The sequence below is a fragment of the Antechinus flavipes genome, chromosome 2 (assembly GCF_016432865.1).
Source record: "Antechinus flavipes isolate AdamAnt ecotype Samford, QLD, Australia chromosome 2, AdamAnt_v2, whole genome shotgun sequence".
In the NCBI taxonomy this organism is placed as follows: Eukaryota; Metazoa; Chordata; class Mammalia; order Dasyuromorphia; family Dasyuridae; genus Antechinus; species Antechinus flavipes.
The window spans coordinates 532,302,320-532,325,808 of NC_067399.1; the positions used below are offsets into that span (position 1 = coordinate 532,302,320).

At 37.4% G+C, this 23,489-nt stretch overlaps 1 protein-coding gene across 1 annotated transcript in view; it reads left to right on the top strand.

Annotated features, from left to right (window-relative positions):
• The first annotated feature begins 4,550 nt into the window (after positions 1–4,550).
• CHRNA7 (cholinergic receptor nicotinic alpha 7 subunit) overlaps positions 4,551–23,489 on the top strand; it is a 193,977-nt gene continuing 175,038 nt past the window's right edge. Inside the window, exons 1-2 of the mRNA XM_051980748.1 lie at positions 4,551–4,696; positions 5,228–5,367. Of these exons, the coding sequence (XP_051836708.1) occupies positions 4,642–4,696; positions 5,228–5,367 (195 nt within the window). The 5' untranslated portion in view covers positions 4,551–4,641. The remainder of the gene's footprint in view (positions 4,697–5,227; positions 5,368–23,489) is intronic.

Sequence of the window (23,489 nt, forward strand, 5' to 3'; positions counted from 1 at the left end):
GGATTGGAGACTGAGAAAAAGAAAAGAATAGGAACTAAAACTGGATTATAGGGAACTTTAAATGCTGAGGATTTCATTTTTTATCTTAGAGATAAGGGAAAGTCACTGGGATTAGATCTTCACCTATGTTTCTTGCTTTAGGTTTTTTTTTTTAACTTATGTAAATGGTTTAGAAAAATAAACATAAGCATAACCAAAAGCCTTTATATTCTCTACTCCTATTCTTATAAGTTTTTTAACGAAGAATTTTTATCCAGGGACAGGAATATGTGACCTAACTCTCAAATTCTATTATCCAGTGGCATGCAAAGTACACAGTAGGTGTTTAACAAATGTTGATTAAATTGAAAACATTCTGCTGGGATTTCAAGAGTGTAAAATATTTCAGGAGCAGCAGCGCTTTGTGTTTTTAATACTAGACTAAAATGTGAATTGAGAGTGCACTTGGTTAAAGATAAACATTAATGAGCAGACTGATCCTTAAGGTGGGTGTTTTTTGGTCTCTTTTTCATTTTCAGTGATTTAGAATTCCATTACATTTAATTAAGTCATTAATAAAGTGTAGTTACCTAAGGGACCATGATGTAGTCTTGCATTATATATCAATGCAATCAGAACCCACTTAGGCAGCTTTGGTAAAGGAGTTTCAAGAAATTCCTTAAGGTAGGAAGAGGAACACGTAAATCATATATATATATATATGTTATGTTAGGAAGAGTCATCTTTGTGAGTTCAAATCCAACCTCAGACACTGATCAGCTGTGTGATTCTGGGCTTTTCCCTTTTTGCCTCAGTTTCCTCCTCTGTAAAAGAGGCTAGAGAAGGAAACCATTCCAGTATTTTTGCCAAGAAAACCCCAATTTGGAGTCATGAATTGTCTGGCATGATTGAAATGATTCAACAATAATCTAATGAAAGAAGCTCATATGTTGTAGGAGCCCACACATTGCAAGGACTGGATCTCCCCATGACGTTGCATGGAATTGTAGACTACATATCTCTACCCTCTTCCCCACCATCTTCTACAAGAGAAGCTTTAATTTCTTCTAGGAGGGAAAGCAGAAAGTTGAGGCTTTCCCTAGAGAAAAGAGTCCTGGAATAGAATTACTTTCCTCAGTCTATTAAATATCATTAGTTTAGGGGATGTGATTGTATTCAATCTCACTTCTGATGGCTTTATCATTGCTACTGGGAAAAGGAAGACCACAAGTTCTTTTCCAAGGTTTGATCCCTTTCTTCACTACCACTTCTACAATAAACACACATAGTGAATAGTAAAGAAACACGTTTATCCAAATTGTAGCAAAAGAGAAATTGTAGAAGGTATACATAGGAGAATATATAAGAGACAATACAGAGTGAAGAAACTCTTTTACTGAGAGCAAAATAACTCCACTCTGCCAGGAAAGTGAGATCTAGATCTCACCAAGGAGAAACTCCTCACAGTCCCTAGTAAGCTGGAGACAGATGTGGTGGAGACCACCAGCTCCTCTTGTGTCTTCCCAGAGTCTTTTTCTTCAGCAACCTGTAGTGGGGTTGACCTCATCCATCCTACTTCTTGAAGCTGGAAGCTAGAAGCACCAAAAGTGAGTCAAAACTTGAAGACTTGAAGCTTAAAGAGTCCCAAAGAGGACTGAAGAAGGCTGGAGTACTCTGCCTTTGCCTACTCTGCCTGGTCCCTCATGCAGTGGGGCATTCATTTCAACCAATAAGGAGAGGGTTCTATGCAACTGGATTTTAAGACAAGTGTTACTTCTATATATTCCATCATCTCAATCTACCTATCTAAATATAGCTATCTCTATCTCTATCTGTATCACTTCTTTCTTTCTTTCTTTCTTTCTTTCTTTCTTTCTTTCTTTCTTTCTTTTCTTTCTTTCTTTCTTTCTTTTTTTTCTTTCTTTCTTTCTTTTTTCTTTCTTTCTTTCTTTCTTTTCTTTCTTTCTTTCTTTCTTTCTTTCTTTCTTTTTTCTTTCTTTTCTTTCTTTCTTTCTTTTTTTTCTTTCTTTCTTTCTTTTTTCTTTCTTTCTTTCTTTCTTTCTTTCTTTCTTTCTCTCTCTCTCTCTCCCTTTCTCTCTTTCTCTTTCTCTCTCTCTCTCTCTCTCTCTCCCTTTCTCTCTTTCTCTTTCTCTCTCTCTCTCTCTCTCTCTCTCTCTCTCTTTCTCTCTCTCTCTCTCTCTCTCTCTCTCTCTCTCTCTCTCTCTCTCTCTCTCTCTCTCTCTCCTGGATCTTATAGACCCACTAGTCCAATCCCTTTATTTTTACTGAAATATAGAAATCTGAAGAAAAATACAACTCAAAAGTGGCAGGAAATTCCAAGGACTAGAACTTGAGTTATCTTTTTGACTTCAGTCCTGGGGTGTCATATTGCCTCCAAATCCTATCTTCTCCTACACCAGGCAGGGACCAATGAACTGAAACAAAGTTTTTTGATTACTATATTTCAATGTGATTAGTTATAATATAATGGATAAAGTGCTGGGCTTCAAGTCAGTAAGTCCTGAGTTCAAATATGACCTTGAACACTTACTAGCTATGTTACCCTGGGCAAGGCATTTAACCTGTTTACCTGTTTCCTAACTGTAAAAAGGGGCTAATGACAGCACTTACCTCTTAGAGTTGTTGGGAAGGTCAAATGAGATAATATTTGTAGAGTGCTTAGCACAGTGCCTGGCACATAAGTACTTTAAAATATTTGTTATTGTGAGTAATGCTGTGTATTTTATTTTATATGGTTATAAACATTATTCTAAGGAGTCCATGGGCTTCACCAGACTGCGCAAGGGAGTTCATGACACAAAAAGACTAAAAACATGCTCCGAGTTATATGGTTTTTTTGGGATACATCATTTAGCGTTTTATCCATTTTTTTTTTTTTGTTAAAACTTCACAGTATGGAACTGTACTAGATATGTAGTATAGCTGTTCACTCAGAATTTTTGCTTAATGATTAGTGGTTTCTCCTGCAGAATATTTGAATCTCCTGCAGAGGGAGGTAGGTAGACATTCAGTCAGAGCCTTGCTAACCATTTCAGATGCATACAAAACTTTGGGGTATCTCAGGTTTGAAATGCATTTCTTTCCTTGTCTCCCAGAATCTCTAGTTTCCTTTAAAGTATATAGTAAATAGATGTATTATCTACAGGAGGATTTTTTGATCTAATTATCTTTGTGCAGATGTTGTATCCTCACCCTCACTGCCAAGAATGTAAGTTAGGGTAGGTAAGCTTCCTGTTTCCTCCTTGTCTTCTTTTCCCAAGCTCCTGACAAGGTGCTTTATGCCTAGTTGGTACTTAAAAGTTTGTCCAAATTTATGCTGAATTGAATTCTTAGAAAAAAGAGATGGGACAGGCTCAAGGTAAAAAAAAAAAAAAAAAAAAGAAACAAAACCAAAACCTAAACTTAAACCTGTGCTTTCAGGAATGTAGTTCCCTAGAAGCAAGGCTCGGAAAATGTAGATCCTTCGGACCCAATCGGGCTCTCTTCTCTACGAGCAGATTGGATGGGGTTCTTTTTTCTTCAGCCCAAAGTGAAATTGGATTGGTGATATATTAAAAGAGGATATCCTATCAAGAATCTAGGTTGAGAATTTGGGATGAGAAGAAAGGAAATATAGAAGAAAAATACCTCTACATAACTTCCAGAAAGTAGTTGTTTCAGTTTAATTTTGGGGAGAGGGGAGAGGTCAGGGGATAGGTCTAGGAGACTTGGGCAAGTTCAGGAAGAATTCAGGGAAGTGATCTCAGTTCTTGGGTCTTTGTATCATAGGATCTTGGAAGTCGTGAAAGGGTTCTGAAAATGAATTAGAATTTTGAGTCCACACTAGATTATGCATTTTTAAATTAAATTATTTAATTTTAAGACTTCCAGAACCAAGCTGGAATCACTCTAGTAGAGCGACCCATATTCTTGTAATTAGCACGGAACCCATCAAACTTCTCTGAATATGGAAAAATTGGAGACTGGGAAAATGGTAGGCAATTCAGAAAACATTCATTTCTGTTCAACATCTTGGTGGTTGAGGACTGAAATAAGGGAGGGTGTGAGGTTGAACAGGGGTCAGAGAAAGGAAAGGAGGGGGATTTGGGACTGAGGGAATTCTAGGTGGTCTGAGGGTTTGAGGAAGGGCAGGGTGAAATGCGGACCGTAACCGTGAGTTGGCAGGAGAGTCACAAATCTCTGGGCATGCCGGCTGGGGTGTTCCATCCTTGCCTGTCAACTGCAGTTCTCCGGGCAAGCTCTGCCTTCTCATAATCCTTGCACCCGGCTCCCCACCTTCTCCCTCTGGCTGCCGGAGTGAGTGAAATCTTGGGGGTGGGCGGGAGCGGAGGGGATCCCGTCACGTGGAGAGCTTGCGGGGCGGAGCGGGGGGCGTTTCGGCGCTGCCGGCTACTGTCAGGGCTGCCTCCTCTTTAAAGGAAGGAGCGAAACCGGGGTGGCAGCGAGGGAGGGACAGGAGCTCGGGGAGGGAGGGAGCAAGCAAGTGACGGAGAGCCGGGCGGCGGACAAGGGCAGCGCGGCAGCTGCTGCTCCCGCTGGAGACAGGAGCCCGCGGGACCCGGCTGCTCGGCTCTTCGCAGGGGGGCTGTGCTCAACTTTGTAGCTGGACTTGGAGCGGGGGAGGTTGCGGGGGACCTCAGAATGAGCCGCCAGCAGGGGAGTGTGTGGCTGGTGGTGGCGGCTTCACTCCTTCACGGTAAAGCAGCGCTCGTGGTCTCCCCGCCCTCTGCTCCTCCCTTCCCAAGCGATAACTGGGCTTGGAGATCCCGTAGCGTTGGAAGGGTGAGGGGAACGGTGGGGGGCGGTGCCCCTGCGCTGTCCAGCGTTCTGCTTGGTACCGGCAGGGACCCCTCTCCTTCAGTGCTTGGGGTTGCGGAATTAGGGTGTGGAGTGGAGGGCATGGTGGCGGGACCCCCCTACTCCCCGAATCCACTGTCCTGGGTCGGGGTCTAGCCCGAGGGCGGGAGGATGGGCAGAAGGTCGGGATGCCCCGTAGACTCTCACGCTGAAAGGCAGACCTGGAAGCGGAAAGGGAGCGGGTTCCTGGGCTTCCCCACTCCAGGTTTCTCCTTTTCTGGAGACATGTGAGTGCTGGGCGAAGGGGGGAGAGGAGCGGGAGGAGCGGCTACACGGACGCAGTTGGGGCTCCCGGGCAGCGGAGAATGGGGGTGCAGTGTCCCTGCCTGGCCGACTCTGAGCGGCCTAACTAGTTCCCCGTCTATTGAAGCATCTCTGCAAGGCGAGTTCCAGAGGAAGCTCTATAAGGAACTGCTCAAGAATTACAACCCCTTGGAAAGACCGGTCGCCAACGACTCCCAGCCGCTCACAGTCTACTTCTCACTGAGCCTCCTGCAAATCATGGACGTGGTGAGTCTGAGGATGGCTCTCTGTCTTTGTTTTTGTTGCTCTGTGTAGTCACGGACTTCCTTCTCCCCTCCTACCCCAAGCTCAGCCTTTCACAGCCCTCTTGGCCATTTGCTAAGGACTAGTCCTCAGCGTCTCAATTATCATGCTACTTCAGTGCCTAGAATAGGGTGGAGAGAGCAGCCTAGTGAAATACAAATTAAAAATATTTTTCTTTATGTAAGACCGGGAGGCAAAACTGGTCGCTAGAACGGCAAAATTGTGAAGTCCAAAAAGAATTATCTTGGGTGCTCCCCTATGACGAATTTCTTAGGCTATAGGATCCCACAATATTGAAACACAAACATCATCCCCCAGACTCTTATTTCTCTCTCCTCCATTCCTTCCGAGTTTTCCCAGGGCCCTGTTCTTATCTAGATAACAATATAAATAAAATAATTCTGCTAGATGTCTTTACTGGATCCCGCACCTTTTTCTTAGCAGGTAACTGTAGTAAGAACTTTCCCCAAACAGTAATATCTAGAATGAATAAGATCAGCAGTGGTGCAGATTTCACTTTTACTCCTTGTTAAAATCATACCATTAATGCAGCATAAAGCAGTTCCACCAATTATCTATTCACTACATCCATTCACTTATTCATATCCACTGAGATGGGTTTTCTCTCTCCACCCTCTCCCCACATACAGAGAGAACTTATTTCAGATCTCCTTTCTTGTAAAAAAGATTCCCTAACGACCAGTTGGATAGACTCTGCATTGACAGTTTCCCTAAGTTCTCTTCTGTGATGCATCTGGTTAAGCTGGGGAAGTTTCAGGAATGCCACTGGCAATTTAAACAATAAGACTCTGAACACACTTCTTGCCTTTCTGGTGTGGATTAGACTAGCAGCATTGGACTATGCTTAGATTCTACCAAATCTGTTATTTACTTGCACAATGTCTTGCAACATCTTCACTTTCTCCAGGTGTTACTTATGCAGGGAAACACCTCTTTCCCTACAGGCTTGCCTAATACTGAGGCAAATCAATGATTGCTATGTAAATACAATTCCTTTCTCTATCTCTGATGTCTCTGGAACTCTGTCCTGAATGCATACTTGCTTTTATTATTTCTTTAACCCTGATGGTTCATCTGATTCATTTGGTTAATAACATTGTCAGACTAATGTCCTAACCATCCCAGATAACTTAATGTTTTAACCTAGTTAAAATGTAATGTAATGAATAGCTCCCTACTCTATTGCATACATTATAGATATGTGCTGGCTTGCTGGAGATGAAAGCTGGCTTGAGCATTAAATGTGGAAAATGTGGATATTGCTCCTCTGTGATAGGATAAAAATGGATTGAAGGGAATAGGAGTGTAAAAGGGTCAGAAGTAAAAAAAAAAGCTGATAAAAAAAAAAAAAAAACCAGAAACTGGAGTGTTGCCTTTCTTTTTATTAATTGGAGAATTAGTTGGAAGGGAACAGATTGAATAATTGATCTCAGCTGAATTTTTGAATATGGGGGACCCAGGGAGAAGAGGAAAAAGTCCCTTAGGATGCCAGGAAGTTGCCTGAAGAGCACTTTTGGCCTGAACCCAGGGGCTATGCCTGGAGAGTTTCTTCAAGGACCAGGGGCTGAGAGAGGGAGAGCACTGGGTGGCTGAGGATGGAGGAGAAAAGGATGAAGAAGAGCTGGAAATTGGATCTCATCATGCTTGGGTACCTGTGTGGTTGATACACAGTAGCTTTTCCTTTTAACAGAGCAGTTTTTTCTGTCTCAATTGAATTACTATCAGTGGCTGAATGTGAAAATGGTAATGTTTTTGACTGTATTGAGGTCTGGAGGATATATATATACACACACATACACATATGTATATGTACCACACACATGTACACATACATATATTCTATGTATAAAGTAGTGATGCTGAGTTTAAAGGCATTAAGGCAGGTGACTGTGATCCATAAGGCTGTGTGTAGTCAAAAGATGAGACTCACCTTTGAGGATCCTAGATATTACAGCTGAAAGGACCTTAGAGGGAAGGCCCATCCTCTAAGTCCAAAGCTCTTTCCACTACGCAATGCTTCCTCTTTAAGGCTCATAATATTAAGGAAGGTGGCTTCAGGTAACACTTGTATCAAAAAGGGATATGTGTGTGTGTGTGTGTGTGCGTGCAGGTATGTATGTAGAATAACTCCTTAAGAAGCCCTTAGGAAATGATCATAAGATTCTATAGAACTAGAAGGGAACTTGGGGATCATCTAGAACTTTCATTTTATAGTAAGGAAACTGAGATCTATCCTGATACTTACTGGTAGAAATTTAAACCCAGGTCCAGAGTTAGAGCTTTTTCTGATGTAACATATAGGTAGAGAGGGAATGGTAAGGAAGACCAGCAGAGTGTACTAGGACATTTTGATGCTTCTCAGATCACACCGAGTAGGTAGCAGAAAGTTGACTTCATTTTCTTATAATATCAGCCCTGTTCACAAAAACATTCTTAAAGAAAGTCAGCAAACATTTATCAAATATAGGGGCTTAGGAAGTACTACTAAGTATTAGGGATACAAAGAAAGGCAAACAAAAGTCCCTTCTTACAGAACCTCACAGTCTAATGTGGTAAGACAGCATGCAAACTATGTATAAACAAGATATACCAGGATAAATTGGAGACAGTTTCAGAGGGAGGAAACCAGTGTTAAAGAGCACAGGGAAAGGCTTCCTCCAGAAAGCCTGACTTGAAGGAAATCAGGAAGGAAAGGAAATAGAGAGAATCTCAGTTATGAGGGACAGGCAGAGAAAATGCACAATTTGGAAGATGGGGGAGAAATAGCAAGGAAGAACACATAGAGAGTAGAAAGGTATTATTAGCAAATTGCAAAAGTGAGGTGGGGCAGATTATCATGGACTTGAAAGCCCAAAAAAGGCTTTTACATTTGATTCTAGAGGTAATAGGAAGCCACCAGATTTACTGAATAGGATGAGGGGTATTGAAGTCAGATCTACCTGTTAGAAGGATCAAGTTTGACTCCTGAATGGAAGATGGACAGGAATGGGGAGAGATTTGAGGATGGAACACCAACTGAATGCCACTGGCAGTATCAGAGCAGAGAAGGGTGTATTTATTTACAAGAGGTGCAACAAAGGTGGAATCACTAGCACTTGGCTTCTGATTAGATGTGGAGGTGAGTGTAGGGAGTTAAAAATAACGGACTATGTGATCATCCTGGATGTCTGAGACTGAGGGATAATGCAACTTGCTCCCAAAGACAAAACAAAGGAGTGTGTGTGTGTGTGTGTGTGTGTGTGTGTGTGTGTGTGTTTCCTTGCCTAGAGAGCAGACCAATCTTAGAATCAAATTAGTTTTAGAATGAAAATATGGCTGTACCTCTGAATGGGGATTATATTTGAATGGATTTCAAAACAAACTGGAAGAGGTAAACATACTAGTGTATTTGCCTCTCTTCCTCCCTCCCTCACTTCCTCCCTCCCTCCCTCTCTCCCTCTCTTCCTTCCTTCCTTCCTTCCTCCCTCCTTCCTTCCCTCCCTCTTTCTCTTCTTTCCTTCCTTCCTTCCTTCCTTCCTTCCTTCCTTCCTTCCTTCCTTCCTTCCTTCCTTCCTTCCTTCCTTCCTTCCTTCCTTCCTTCCTTCCTTCCTTCCTTCCTTCCTATGCCTGGTGTGGGAATTTCTTTCACAAATGCAGGTCAACATTTAATCTGCAGTTTAGTGGAGCAGTGTGGCATAATGGATAAAGTGTTGGAGTTGAGATCCAGAAAACCTAGATTGGATTTCTGCTTCAGAACCCTTAATTGTTGTGTAACCCTGAGAAAGTGACTTCAGTTCTCTGGGACTAATTTCACCATCTGTAAAGGGAGAATAATAAGAGTGCCTACTTCTAAGGGTTATGTTGTTGCTCAATTGAAATAATATAGGTAAACTACTTTGCAAATCTTAAAGTGCTCTATCATTTTGAGCTATTACAATCTTAGAAAGAGAAGCCAAATAGCATCATGGCTTTAGGTCTGACTCAAGAGCCAGAACAACCTGAATTCAAGTCTTGTCTCTGATACATCCCAGCTGTGCCATTCTGAATAAGTCATCATTCTTGATGTGGCTTTCCAGGTTTAGGGACAGAGACCTGGACCTCTGATTTCATTGGTTTGGAGTACAGCAATGGACCCAGGGCAGGTCTGTACCTTCTGTGCAACTTAAGTCTTAGAGAATTGCCTAGAACGCTAAGAAGTTGTCACTAGCTTATGTTATACAATGGGAATCTGTTTTTGACTCCAAGTTCACCATTTTTATCTGCTATTCCAGGCTTCCTCATTAAGTTACATATGAGCTGTTCACCTGGAATGGTAGAGGGGTTTAGTATTCCAGTATAAATGAAATCACAGATAATCCCTCCTCCCAAAAAAGGGAAGGCAATTTCCTACCTGGTATTTCTTTACTGATATTTCCTACCTGTTGGGGTATGGCTTGAGTTCCACACCAATAAAAATCTTTATTCACAAGCAGAGATATGTTTCCTAGTCTAGATCTTAACACACTGAAAGGTTTAGCCATGGAACTTTGGGAGTTTCATATAGGAGAGAGGTAAGTAGTCAAAATTCTCTGTGAATCTATTTGCATGTGAAAAGCCGATTTTGGGGAACTTTTGCCAACTTTGTTTAGACTTATCTGGAAACTTGAATATTTGGATTTTATCTTGTCATTACTCACTATGTGTTGAGAGATATTTGCTGATCAAAGTTATAGAGAGACAAGGCATCTAGAGCCTAGTCATTTTTATTCATACGGGGCATCATCTGTCATATATAACTCTGTGTGTGTGTGTGTGTGTGTGTGTGTGTGTACAAGTATACTTGATAAAATGTTCTTAAATGTGCTCTTGTTATAGTTGGCACACCCTGTGCCATCTGATGAGTGTTGGGTTTATTGTGTTGGATCGAAGCTCTTAGTATCAAGAATGAGAAGGTGCCTGTGGATAAGTGCGTTTAAGAATGAGTGCTGTACAATCGTCAGGTTCTCTGACTAATCCTCCAACTTTCCCTGTTGTCAATGCATTTTAATAAATTGTGCTGGTAAGACACACATGACTATCCCACTATTAATATATAAATGAGTAAGGAATGAATGTGCTGTTTTACAGAGCTGTATCCAGAGGGCTGACATGTGAGATATTGGAGAAAATGAATAATACAAGTACAAATGGTGGCGTAATAGAATACTTTACTTATAATATTGTGATGTTGACTATCACTTATTGCTTTTGCTTTGCAATTTCAACTCTCATTAAGTTTATTTGGCTCAGAAGAACTGAGTCTGAAATCTGACTAACTTAGTGGGGTAAGAGATCCTTGTTCTAACTTGCAAGACTCAAGTTTTTCCTGAGATTCTTAAAGTGATTCTCTATCAAAGTCCATCAGGTTTATATCCTTAAGTTTTTGAGATCGTATTTATAGAAAAATATTTTGTATAATGGGAAAGAATGTGAGTTTGAGTCTGGTATCTAACACTGACTACAGCAAGTCCACTAATCTTTTTTTTCAGTTTCTTCATCTGTAACATGGAGATAATACATACATTACTTACCCTTTAAGGCTTTTATGAGAAAAAATGTTTTGTAAACCTCAAAGCACTCTAAAGATATGAGCTATCATAATTTTTTTAAATAGCTGAATTTGAGCAATATTGCCCAGTTCTGAGTTTAAAAGAAATAAAGGTAAAATGTTGGAAATGTCACTTAAACCTAATCTTCTTGGCTCAAGGCCTGCCTCTCTTCACCATTCCAGTTGCCTGTGACACATACTGTCTATGTGACCTTGGGCAAGATGGTGTCCTAGGCAACTTTCTAACATTATATATTACAGTAAAAATGCTGATCAGAATTGATGAAAGTAATTTTCTCATCTGAGCAATCACTATTTTGATAAAATCACTGGTTTAGTCCCTAAACCTTAGACACATTTAAAATTATGCTTATAATGTCTAAAATATACATTATAAATAAATATACATTTATAAGTACATTTAAAATATAAACATAAGTTATGATATAATTAAAGATCTTTTTCCTCAATAATAAGCTTTACTTAATCAAATTTTAGTCCAATTATTAGACTTTGAAGTATGTCTTTTGGGAAGTCATCATGGGCACATTCTTCCCTACAATAATTCAGAAAGAGCTCAGAAAGTGTTGCACTGATATACATGAGGGCTAGCTTCTGATCACTGTTCCTTTTTACTGATGTTTATGTTATACAGGGGGACACTAGGACACTGGACACTGCATTATCCTTTTAGACCAGAACTCATTGCAGTTAATGCTGGTCAGCTTCTTGCATTTCTTTTGCCTCCCATACAATTAACTTATTTTTCTTATGTCACATTAACTGTCACATGTGGCTTTATTCTTTCTCCACACACGACTACTGATTTACTCACTGACCACAAACACTAGGTTCACAGTCCATTCCCCTTCAAGATCTAGGCCAATTTTCAAACACTCTATTATTAATATCAGTTGTGAAACTACTGCTGCCTCTTAAATAAGGATGGGGAACTGGACCTAAAATTTCACTGATAGAGGGAATTCGCTAGTTAGGAAACTTCCTTTGTCAATTCAGGCATCTATACCTTCTCTGCCATTTGTAATTTTAAATAGGGATTCTTAATTTGGGGTCTTGTATGTTTTTATTTTAAAATATTTTGGTAACTATATTTCTGTATAATTGATTTCCTTTGCAATCCTAATTATTTTAGTTTATTCATTGTAAAAAACATTATTCTGAGAAAAGTTCATAGATTTAACTAGATGGCTAAAAGGACCTACAATAAAAAAGGTTAAAAACTCTTACCTTAGAGAATTGCTTAGAGCACAGCTGTCAGACTTGAGAATTAGATTAAAATGGAATTGGGAAATATTTAGCAAAATAAATCAGCATACAATAAAACATAGACAATCTTACATTTTAAAACTAAGTAAGTGAGCTTTAAGAATCCATATGGAGTAATGCCCCCAATTCCATTTGAGTTTGACCCCACTGGTTTAGGGCACTGGAAATTTATGTGATTTTTTTAGGGTTACATAGTCAATAGGTGTCATAGGAGACACTTGAACTCAGCTCTTCTTGGCTCCGAGGCTAGCTGTCAAGCTTCCTTGCAAATAGTTCCTGGGAACGATTAGTTCTATGTGAGGTACTGTGAAGATGTACTCTTGCCCTCTTCATACCACTTTGCTGATAAGCTTCATTGCTTTTCCAATATCTGACATATTCAAAATCAAGAATGCTTATTTTTATCTAGCACTTAATAGTATTTTATTTTTTCTCAATTATAAATTAAGATAGTTTTCAACATTTCATTTTTGTGATATTTTGGCAAATTGTTTTTTCAGTCCCCTTTCCCAATTTCCATATTAGTCATGTTGTAAAGGAAGAATTAGTACAAAAGGGAAAAAAAAACACGAGAAAAAAGCAAAAAAAAAAAAAAAACAAATAAAAAAATGAAAAATGTATAGTGGTACCTCGGAGTTGTTTTAATTTGCATTTCTCATGTTTCAATATGCATTCAGTTTTTCTCTTGTTGTGGATGGCATTTTCCATTACAAATTTTTTGAAATTGTCTTGGATCATATTGCTGAGAGGAGCTAATTCTATGATAGTCAATTACTATATAATGTTGCTGTGACTGTGTACAATGTTCTGGTTTTGCTCAATTCACTCAGTGTCAGTTCATATAAGTCTTTCCAGGTTTTTCTGAAATCTAACTGTTCATTATTTCTTAGAGTTTAATAGAATGACCTTCATGTACCCCAATTTGGTCAGTTATTCCCCAATTGATGGACATGCCCTCAGTTTTTAATTCTTTGCTAACATAGAAAGAGCTGCTATAAATATTTTTGTATATATGGATCCTTTCCCTTTTTTATGATCTCTGTGGAATCATTTTTCTTTTTTAACAGCCTTTTATTTTCAAGATACATACAAAGATAGTTTTCAACATTCATTCTTGCAAAACCTTGTTTTCCAATCTTTTTCTCCTTCCTTTCCCCCACTCCCTGCCCTAGACACTCTCTCTCTCTTTCTCTTTCTCTCTCTCTCTCTCTCTCTCTCTCTCTCTCTCTCTCTCTCTCTCTCTCTCTCTATATATATATATATATATATATATATGTAATTCTTCTAAACATATTTCCATATTTATCATGCTACGCAAGAAAAATAAGATCAAAAAGGAAAAAATGAGAAAGAAAAAAAAGCAAACAACAACAAAAATAATGAAAATACTATGTTGTGATTCACATTCAGTCTTCATAATTGTCTCTCTGGATACAAATGGCTCTTTCCATCACAGTCTATTGGAATTGACCTGAATTATCCTGTTGAAAAGAGCCAAGTCTATCACAATTGATCATCACATAATCTTATTTTTGCTGTGTACAATGTTCTCTTGGTCCTACTCACTTCACTTAGCATCAGTTCATGTAAATCCCTCTAGGCTTTTGAGAAATCATCCTTCTTATCATTTCTTATGGCAAATAATATTCCATAATATTCATATTCTATACCTTATTCAGCCATTCCCCACGTGATGGACATCTCAGTTTCTAGTTCCTTGTCACTACTAAAAGCGCTACTACAAACATTTTTGCACATATGAATCCTTTCCCCTTTTTTATGATCTCTTTGGGATACAGGCTCAGTAGAGACACTGCTGGATCAAAAGGTATTCACAGTTTGATAACCCTTTGGACTTAGTTCCAAATTGCTCTCCAGAATGGTTGGATCCCTTCAGTTCCACCAACAATATATCAATGTCCCAATTTTCCCACATCTCCTCCAACTTTTATCATTACCTTTTCCTGTCATGTTAGCCAATTCGAGAGGTGTATAGTGGTACTTCGGAGTTGTTTTAATTTGCATTTCTCTAATCAATAGTGATTTAGAATATTTTTTCATATGACTAGAAATAGCTTTAATTTCTTCATCTGAAACTGCCTGTTCATATCCTTTGATCATTTATCTATTGGGAAATCCTTTGTATTCTTATAAATTTGATTTTGTTCTCTATATATTTTAGAAAAGAGATCTTTATCAGAAACACTGGCTGCGAAATGTCCCCCCCAGCTTTCTGCTTTCCATCCAATCTCAAGAATGCTTATTTTGGAATCAAGCCCCACTTGGGTTTCTTTGCCATCCTATTACTTCAAGCAAACTTATTTTCAAAGTCCATCTAGTTTTTCCCAGCTGTCACCTGCAGGTAATCCTGCTTAAGGAATCATCCCTGTAACTTCTGACTTTCGCAGCTGGCAGCTGAAATAATTTCCCGTGTCTTTTAGATTCTTCAGAGGTCTGTTTCCTTCTTTCTGGATGGTCAAGGTGAAAGAAATTATGTAATTTGAAGAAAGAAATCATGTAATTTGATAATGTCATTGAAAAAACCACAGTAATTATTTTTTTCTCATTCAATAATAGATAATTTTTTATCCTCTCTGTAGAGAATAGATGTAGAGAAAATGTATGGATATTCATTTCAGAGAGAGCTTATTTTTTCAGGTATTGGATTCAGAGGTAAACTATCCTGCTAAGATCAAAGAAACATTTGAACAGAAACAGGCCATGTGGGCATTGAATTTGGGTCAAGAAAGGATGAATTTTTTTCCCCTTTAATAAGATGCATGAGGAGACAATCCTGAAGTGAGCCCTGATGCTCTGTTTTAATGACTATAAAACCCTGTCTGTGTTGAATATTGAAAGATCATTTGCAAAAGGATTGCTAGGTTTTATGGGGATATAGTGGTCAATGGTATAGAGGGAGAGTTGTGTTTTAAAGTCTTGTTTCTTTTCCTGAGAATAGGGTTCAACATGCTCTTAGTTGGTGCTTAATAAATATTTTTTGAATGAATGAATACCATCACAAAAAATCCTTAAATAGTTGTTGAAGTAATTGATAAGAGTGAGGCATTAACAGGGGAGGAAAACTGGTATAAATATGTGTGTATGTATGTGCGAGCACATCCCTGGATTGCTTTAATCTTGTTTTCATACAACATCTCTAACTATTTAAATCTGCCATTGAGAGAAAGCCAAAGTATTGCTTCCTATAGAGAGCCCAATTATAGAGTGGAAGGGAAGAACTTGAATGTCCAAGCCACAAGAATTTTAGTTTCATAGGTTTAGTTTCATAGTTTTAGATCTTAGATATAAAGCTTCAAGGGACCTTAGAAACCATCAAGTCTAACTATTATTTTACAGATGAATAAATTAAGCTCTAGAGAAGTTAAGTGATTTGTCCAGTGTTATATAACCAATATAACCAATCCAACCACATCTTCCTGATTCTAAGTCTAGTGAATTTTCCATTGCAATGAAAGAACTAACTTAGTCTACAGCATCTTTGTGTCCCCTTTTAGCCCTAATATTCTACCAGTCTAGGAAAATAAAATAAAACAAACCAAAAAAAATCAAACTTTTTTTCAAGGAATTTCCAGAGATATCTATAGATAGATCTTACATGAAATATGAGTGTAATCGACTTTCTTCTAAAGTTGAAGTTACTCTGAGAACAATTTTACTTTACATACACCCTCAGATATAAAATGCTTTAACAAAAGAATTCAGGATTGGCTTCTAAAAATGGACAAAACTCTAACCATAGTAGACAAAAATTCTTTCCTGTCTTTCTTCCCCCCTTCCTATTCCTTTCTAATTGGAGAGTGGGCAGGAAGGTAGAAAAACAGAGTATCAGGCATAGACATGTAGAAAAAGAATTTCTCAAGGTACATGTCAGAAATCAAATTAATTCTGTTATCTATCTATGTGATATAATATCTAATTCTGTTATAATAGATATATTCATTTCTAAGAATCACCAAGCTGAAAAGTTGCACAGTAAAAACTACAGGTCTTATGGAAAATACAGTGTTAGGGGGTGCAACACTCAAAAATTTCATCAGTGGTATATTATAATAGATAGGAACCTAGTAAAAACACTGTCAGAGTTCTCTACATGTTAATTGGTTAAGAAATACATAAATATCATAATAAATAGTGGCAACCTACATGGCCAGGGGCTCAATTTGCACCTGGGGTGGCAAAAACCACAGGTATTGGCAAGAGGGCATCCTCTGGTGACCTATAACTTTGGATCAGGACAGGCCTTGGCTATATTGGAAGGTTGGAGAGGAAAATGAAGTTCATATGCAGCACCAGCCCTTCTTTGCCTATGACTTCTACCACAAAAGAAGATATACAACAAATATCATTTTCCCTTGAAAAATATCTAAAGTTTGCTTATGGAAATGGGCACTGGAAGGATTGAAGCTTGTGAGCTAATGTTCATTTTTTCCCATTATTTTCTTATTTGAGTCATGCTCAAAATGCTCCCCAATATATCAATCATGCTGGAACAAATTAAAAATATTTCAAAGCAAGTGTTTTAGAAGATCTGATTGTATTGGTCAGTGTTGGCTTAGAGAAAGAGACATTAGGGAAAAGACAGTTGAAGAGAAACAGGGACACGAGGGAGAAGAGATTGTGAATAAGTGGCAGACTGGGAGGTGAAGAAGGGCTTGCTTAGGGTGTGACTTTGGAATTGTAAGGCTGTAAGTCACTATGGTGATAGCATCAGTAGACAGCTATGGAAGCAACAATGTGCTCAGCAGGTGACAAAGATAGATAGCAGCTGAAATGTAGCTATAGGTGGAGCAGTTAGGAGACTGAAATGCAGAGCCTGAATGTACCACACACAGCACAAGAGGTTGTAATGCTCTTGGATTGCTGGGGCTTCTCTTGGATATATCCTGTAGAAGAGGCATGAGTTTTTGGTGATTAAGACAGAAGCCTTTTTGGGGAAGAGAAGGTGAATAAAAAATGGTATTTATAGGAAACCAAGGGCACATTACTAATCACCTTTGTATTCATTATGGAAAACCTGGGTTATTTTCAGGAATTGATCTTATGCCCTTAAGTGCAAATCAAACTGAACCAAATTGTGATATTTTCCCCAGATAGATATTTTAGGTAGGGTACAAGCCAGATAAGATATTATTGACAATGCCCAATTTAGAATCCAGTCCAACTGCCAAGAATAGGGGAGTTTAGCAGCCTCACTTGACACTTGGATTATATAACCACGATTATGGCTCAATTCAGGTCAACATTTTTATTAATGGCAGCTGAAGACATTATTGATATCATGATTATTAAATCAGAAAATGATTAAACCAGGTAGGGTTGGGAAGAATATAGCAAAAATACCAGAATCTGAATTTTAGGCTTTTGCCAAATGGACTGAAATGTATAAGATGAAATTTAATAGGCATAAATCTAAATTATTATATACAATTTAAAAATAATATATGAAAATGAAATTTGGGAGATGTAGTTTGAGTTCCATTCACAAGAAAATTGATCACAATTAAACCATACATTTAATTGACCATAATAACAAAGCTACTAACAGCTAGTTCAGTCTTAGACCACAGTAGTCAGATAGTTGGAAACATCAGAAGTAGGATCTGGATGACTGTCCTTTGACTGCTAAAGTCATTAGTTTTTCCACTGTACCATTATAAAAAATCATCACCCAACACACAGAAATGAGCACTTATATTATATTAAATATTATGAACCTAAGTAAAAAGTACCATATTCCTTTTTAATCTCAACTAGTTATCATAGGATATGCACATCTATAGTTTGAAAGCTGACAGTCTCAGTGAGATTTTTAATACTGATAACTAGCTTTCACTAAGTGGAGTTGTTTTCTTTGGTTTTCCTTTATCTATGGAGGAAACTAAAATCTGTATAAGTTTGGACACTTATTTGTATAGTCTTTTTTTTTTCTGATGACTTATACCCTACTCCCACTAATGCTGACATTGCTAAGAATACTATTTGAATTTTTTACCTTGTCCTCTTCATTATTTTTATTGCCTTTCTATTTATTCTAGAATTTATTTTTTGATTCATAGACCTTATATTTATTTATTCCTTCTTTATTCTCTGTATTCCTTATGGATTTAAAGCTTCTAAGTTTCTTTTTTTTTGAATTTCCTCTTATAAAGAGATTCTTGACTTGATCTTGTTACCAAATGCCTTTTTTTTAAATGTTGTATCTCATTCCTAGAAATGTCAGTTCATGCATGTGATAGAGAAGATATTACTCCATGGTAGGATTTTTTTGGTCCCTGTTTGTTAAGTGCATTACTAACTTTTGTTCTTCTCATAAGCATTTTCTTATCCATTTGATATTCAATTTCCTTTCTGGATCCTTGGAATTCAGCTACTGTGGGTGTCATTTACCCCCAGGAGCTCTGATTCCCTTTTTCTTGTGGCATGATGCTGTCCATGGTAGCAATATTGTTATGTTCTCTCAGTGTCTCTAAACACCAGATCCTTACAAATTATGCCCATTGCAAGCTCCTCATTGCCCATTACCCTGTGTCCCTCCCCACATAGAAACATTCTTCAACAGGATTCCCTCCCACAAATGTAAACAGCTAAAATTATTTCATCTTTTGCATGTAATTCCTATTTTTGAAAGAAGTTATTTTAAGAGAAAATGTTTAGTTCTTTATTTTGTTGGTCATGTGCCTTGAAAGTCCCAATCTTTGAATGTTTTAATGATTGCCTGAGAGAATAACATTATATTTTGAGTATTTCAAAAAGAGTATATATTTTTTTTCTGTATGATGGACTTGATTTTTAGAACTACGCCCAAATCTTTCAGACCTAAGTTTTGGGAATAATTATTATGAAATTAGAAAAATTAGGAAATACCATTTTGATGACCAATGAGGAACAAAACACTTTTTCTTATATGACTTCTAAGCAGTTTCTGAAGGAATTTCCAAGAAGAATTCTAAAAGATAGTTGATCAATGGCAAGATCAATGGGTGACTGCTCTAAAGAAAAACTGTGACTTGGAACTATAAATCCTGGCAAGTTTGTATAAAAAAAGAAAAGTAATAAAATCTCTCTCATTACTTTATAGCCATAACTCACATTGAAGTAATACTATTTGTGGTGTAGGTCTATTTAAAATATGAAAAATCTAATATACAAGATTAAAGATTTTCTTTTAAAAGAACATTGAATTTTAGATACCCCAAGGATTACATATTCAGTAAATTTGGTACTGGCTGGTTTAGGACAATATTCCAATCAGACCCATGTTTTCTGGAGTGTGTGTGTGTGTGTGTGTGTGTGTGTATTAATAAGATTTAGATTCATGCACACTAAGTCAGACATCTAGATAAACACTAAAGAATTCATGAAATAATTTTCTATTTTCCCTGCACATCTTATTTGTTTGTTGTCTCCTCCATTAGACTGAGTTTTTTTGAGAGCAGGAACTATTATTTGCCTTTTTTTGGGTATATTTATCACTTAATATACAGTGGGTGCTTAATAAATGCTAATTGACCAAGTAATCTAGACCATTACAAATAATCCTCTTTGACATGTATGGATATCTAAAAAAATTTTTTCTGAATTGTTTTTCAATTTTTTTCTCTTTCTCTGAGTATGTACATGTGTATGATTTGTTGTATTGGTATGGTCATAAGTCAAGTTTTTATTGTATTTGAGATATCTTGAATTTGCCCAGAATCTCTAGAACATTTGTGCCTATACACTTATTCTAATCTCTAAAGTAAAGATCTTTTGAAATCATAGATCCTTTTGTCACATCTTTATTTGTATTGACTTTGTGGACCAGAATTTTGTTTGCCAAGGCTGATTTTAATCTAGACACTAACGAGTCTAAGTCTATGACTAGTATAGAGAACAGAAAAATATGATGTTGCAGATTTTCTTTTCAGTCCAAAGCAATTTGATTAGGGAGCAGAATCTGCTGCAAAATTTCTGTGAGTCATAAGCAAAGAAAGCCCAAACAGAGAATGTGACTCAGAACCCTATAAAGTCATTGTGGTTTCTACACAGCTAGAAGAATGTATATGGTTAATATGGTCATAGAAATGTATTCCTCCTCTACCCCCTTTAACAATGTAGATGTTACTTCCATATTTATTTTCCCTGCATGGGATCGTTACCACAACTGCCATGATAAATGGGCAATCCTTTTACAATAACTGCCTAGCATACATTAAAAAAACATTGTATTGATGGCACCTTTATTGTTTCTAGGAAAGAAAAATTATGAGCCATGGAATATAGTGAAAAAAAGGAAAAGAAATATTAATGACAGGAAACTTGTTTCTTTTTCTGAAATAAATTTTATTATTTTGGTAGCACCTGGGTCATTGCTGATGTCCTCAGGCCATGAAAAACTAAAGGAGTTAAACTGAATGTTATTAAATATAAAGACTAGGTTGTTTTTGTGTGCACATATGTGTATATAGGTATATACATTATAATTGTTTGCATGGGTATTCTATCGAGCTATTAAAATGCAAGTTCCATGAGGGCAGAGATCATTTCATATAAGAACTTTCTATCTCCCTCAGCACCTATCATACTTTTCTGTACATAGTTAAATAAATCTACACTGAAGTATTGTTAAAATAAATACTTCTTTCATAACTAAGAATGAAAAGGTCCTGTTAGGGCTTTAGTTCCAAGAGGGTCATTGTTGATTTGCCATTTGGAAACTCCTACTTATTTATAGCAGGAAAGAGTCTTTATTCATTAGATTACCATATTCTTAGGACACTGAAAAGCATATTGGACTAGGTGAAGGGAAATATGGGAACATTTATTAGAAAGAATTTTATTTTATTTAATTAGAAAAACTTCTGAACTTGGAATTGGGAAATCTAACCTGAGTTCAAATTCTAGCTCTGAGAATTATTATTACTACTATGAACAAATTATTTAATGTTATTGAGCTTTAGTTGCCTCAGTTATAAAATGGTACTATAGCACCTATCTCATACAGTTACTATGAATATCAAATAGGGGTATAATGTATGTAAAGTACATTGAAAACATTAGAATATGATACATATGTTAGCTATTAATAGTAATGGACCTCCTTTTCCCCACTTCTCCAATTTTTAAGAGTTTTTCCCTTCCTTCAAGGTCTCATCTGGATGTTTTTGCTTTTATGAGACTATATCTGAATCTTCTCCTTTCCCTTCAGTTTTTCCCTCTTCAAATTTATCAAACATCTCTCTTTTCCATTTATCTCAAGTTTCTTTGAATTCTTGGTACATAGTTATTCTTAGTTCAGTATTCTTTTTACCACACCATGCTATAGCATAAGGCAGTACATAATTGATGGACAAAATGAGTGGTAGTTAAAGTTAGATTAAAGGACTATGCTGTGGAGGACGTTGAATGTCACAATGTAGACTTTGTACTTTATCTTTGAAGCATTGGAAGGACTTTAGAAGTTTTGATACGAACCAATGAAAATGGCATTTTAGGGAGATTAATCAGTTGGTAGTGTGCAGAATGGATGGGAGAGGAGACCGTAATTAGGAAGACAAGTTAGGGAGTTAGTGCAGTATTACAGATAAAGTGGTAATGGTGGGAATAGAAAGCAAGGGACAGAGATGGGAGACATTTTGGAGGAAGAAATGCCAGAATTTGGTGGCTGATTGAATTAAGATGATTGAGCATATAGGGTAATTTAATGGTATCTCTGAAGGAAAATCTGAATGATAAGGAGAATGCAGTTCTACTGGAAGAAAGAGAAGTTGGGTTGGGAAGAGGGTAAAGAGTTGGAATATGCTCTCAAAAAGGCACTAGAAAAATTGAGAAGGAAGAGAACAAGTTCAATTTAGGACACACTGAATTTGAAGTATTGGCAGAATATCCAAGTCAAGACATGATAGTGATATTTAAGAGTCATTTGCATAGAAATGATAGTTAAAGCCATGGGAGTAAGTAAATTCTCTCCAAGAAAATACGAAGAAAGATACAGGGAGATCCAAACTAAGCATTTGGGAATATTCATAGTCATGCCTGAGAAGGAATAATACAAGAGATATGAAGAGAATTAGGATCTTAGTTCAGAATTTGAGAAACAAGCTTCAAGAAGGAAGTCAGCAATACTGGATGATGCAGAGGTCAAGAAAAAGGATTATTGACCAAAGGTTATTTTTTTATATGGGAGGTTAGGAGATAATCAGAGACCTTCAAATCTCAGTTGAATGATGGTAAAATAAAAGACAAATTGCAGGGGGTTAAGAAGGGGCTGGAAGTTGAAGAAATGGAGACAGTCAGTGTCAACTACTCATATGAATGAAAAACCATTTAATAAACCATTACTATGTGACAGGCAATGTGATAAACATGGGGAATACAAATAGAAAAAACAGGATAGGTTCGCCCTCAAGGAGTTCACATTTTAATGGGGGAAACAACACATATATAGAAGTGGCAAATTGGTCAGAATAGAAGGGAAGCAACAAGAGAATGATTGCAGGGGACAACAGGGGGCTCTCCCACCTTTTTTAAAGATAAGGAATCAAAGAGAGAGAAAAATAGAGAATTACAGACTAAAAGGTTTAGAGCTAGAAGAGGCTGTATAGATCATTTAGCCCACCCTCTCATTTTTCAGGTGTGGAAACTGAGAGCCACATAGATAAAGTGACTTGATCAATGTCACAAAATAGGAAGTAGCTGAGCCCTAATAGAGATCAATACCCTCCATCCCAGCTTTAAATCCAATGTTCTTTCTACTACATCATGAGTCATCTCTGGCATTTGACAAGCAGAAATGGGTTATTCTGAGCAAAGCTCATGGGACTGAAAGACAAAGCTGGATTGACCCCAACCCTCCCAGAAGCCATCACAATTGCTAGTGAAAGATCAGGTCATGTGTGCTCAGTGTGGAGAGGACAGCAGGTCAGGCACCTGGTTTTTTGAGCACAAACTCTTCTGTCTTCATAATCCTTAGGAGGAAGCATGTGTAAGGTTTGAATTTTTTTTTTTTTTTTGACATGGACCAGGGATGAAGGTAACTGAAAATTTAAAATGGTATAGGAGAAGAAGTCTCACCTTCTTTACCATTTAAGATATTTCTTATTTGCCTCACATATTTCTACAATTCTATTTTATGTGTACTTGTCTGGACTTCCCACCTAGATTGTCCTTCAAGACAGACACCATATTTTTCTTTTATTCTCTACAGTTCTGGGACATACAGAAATTTCTCAGT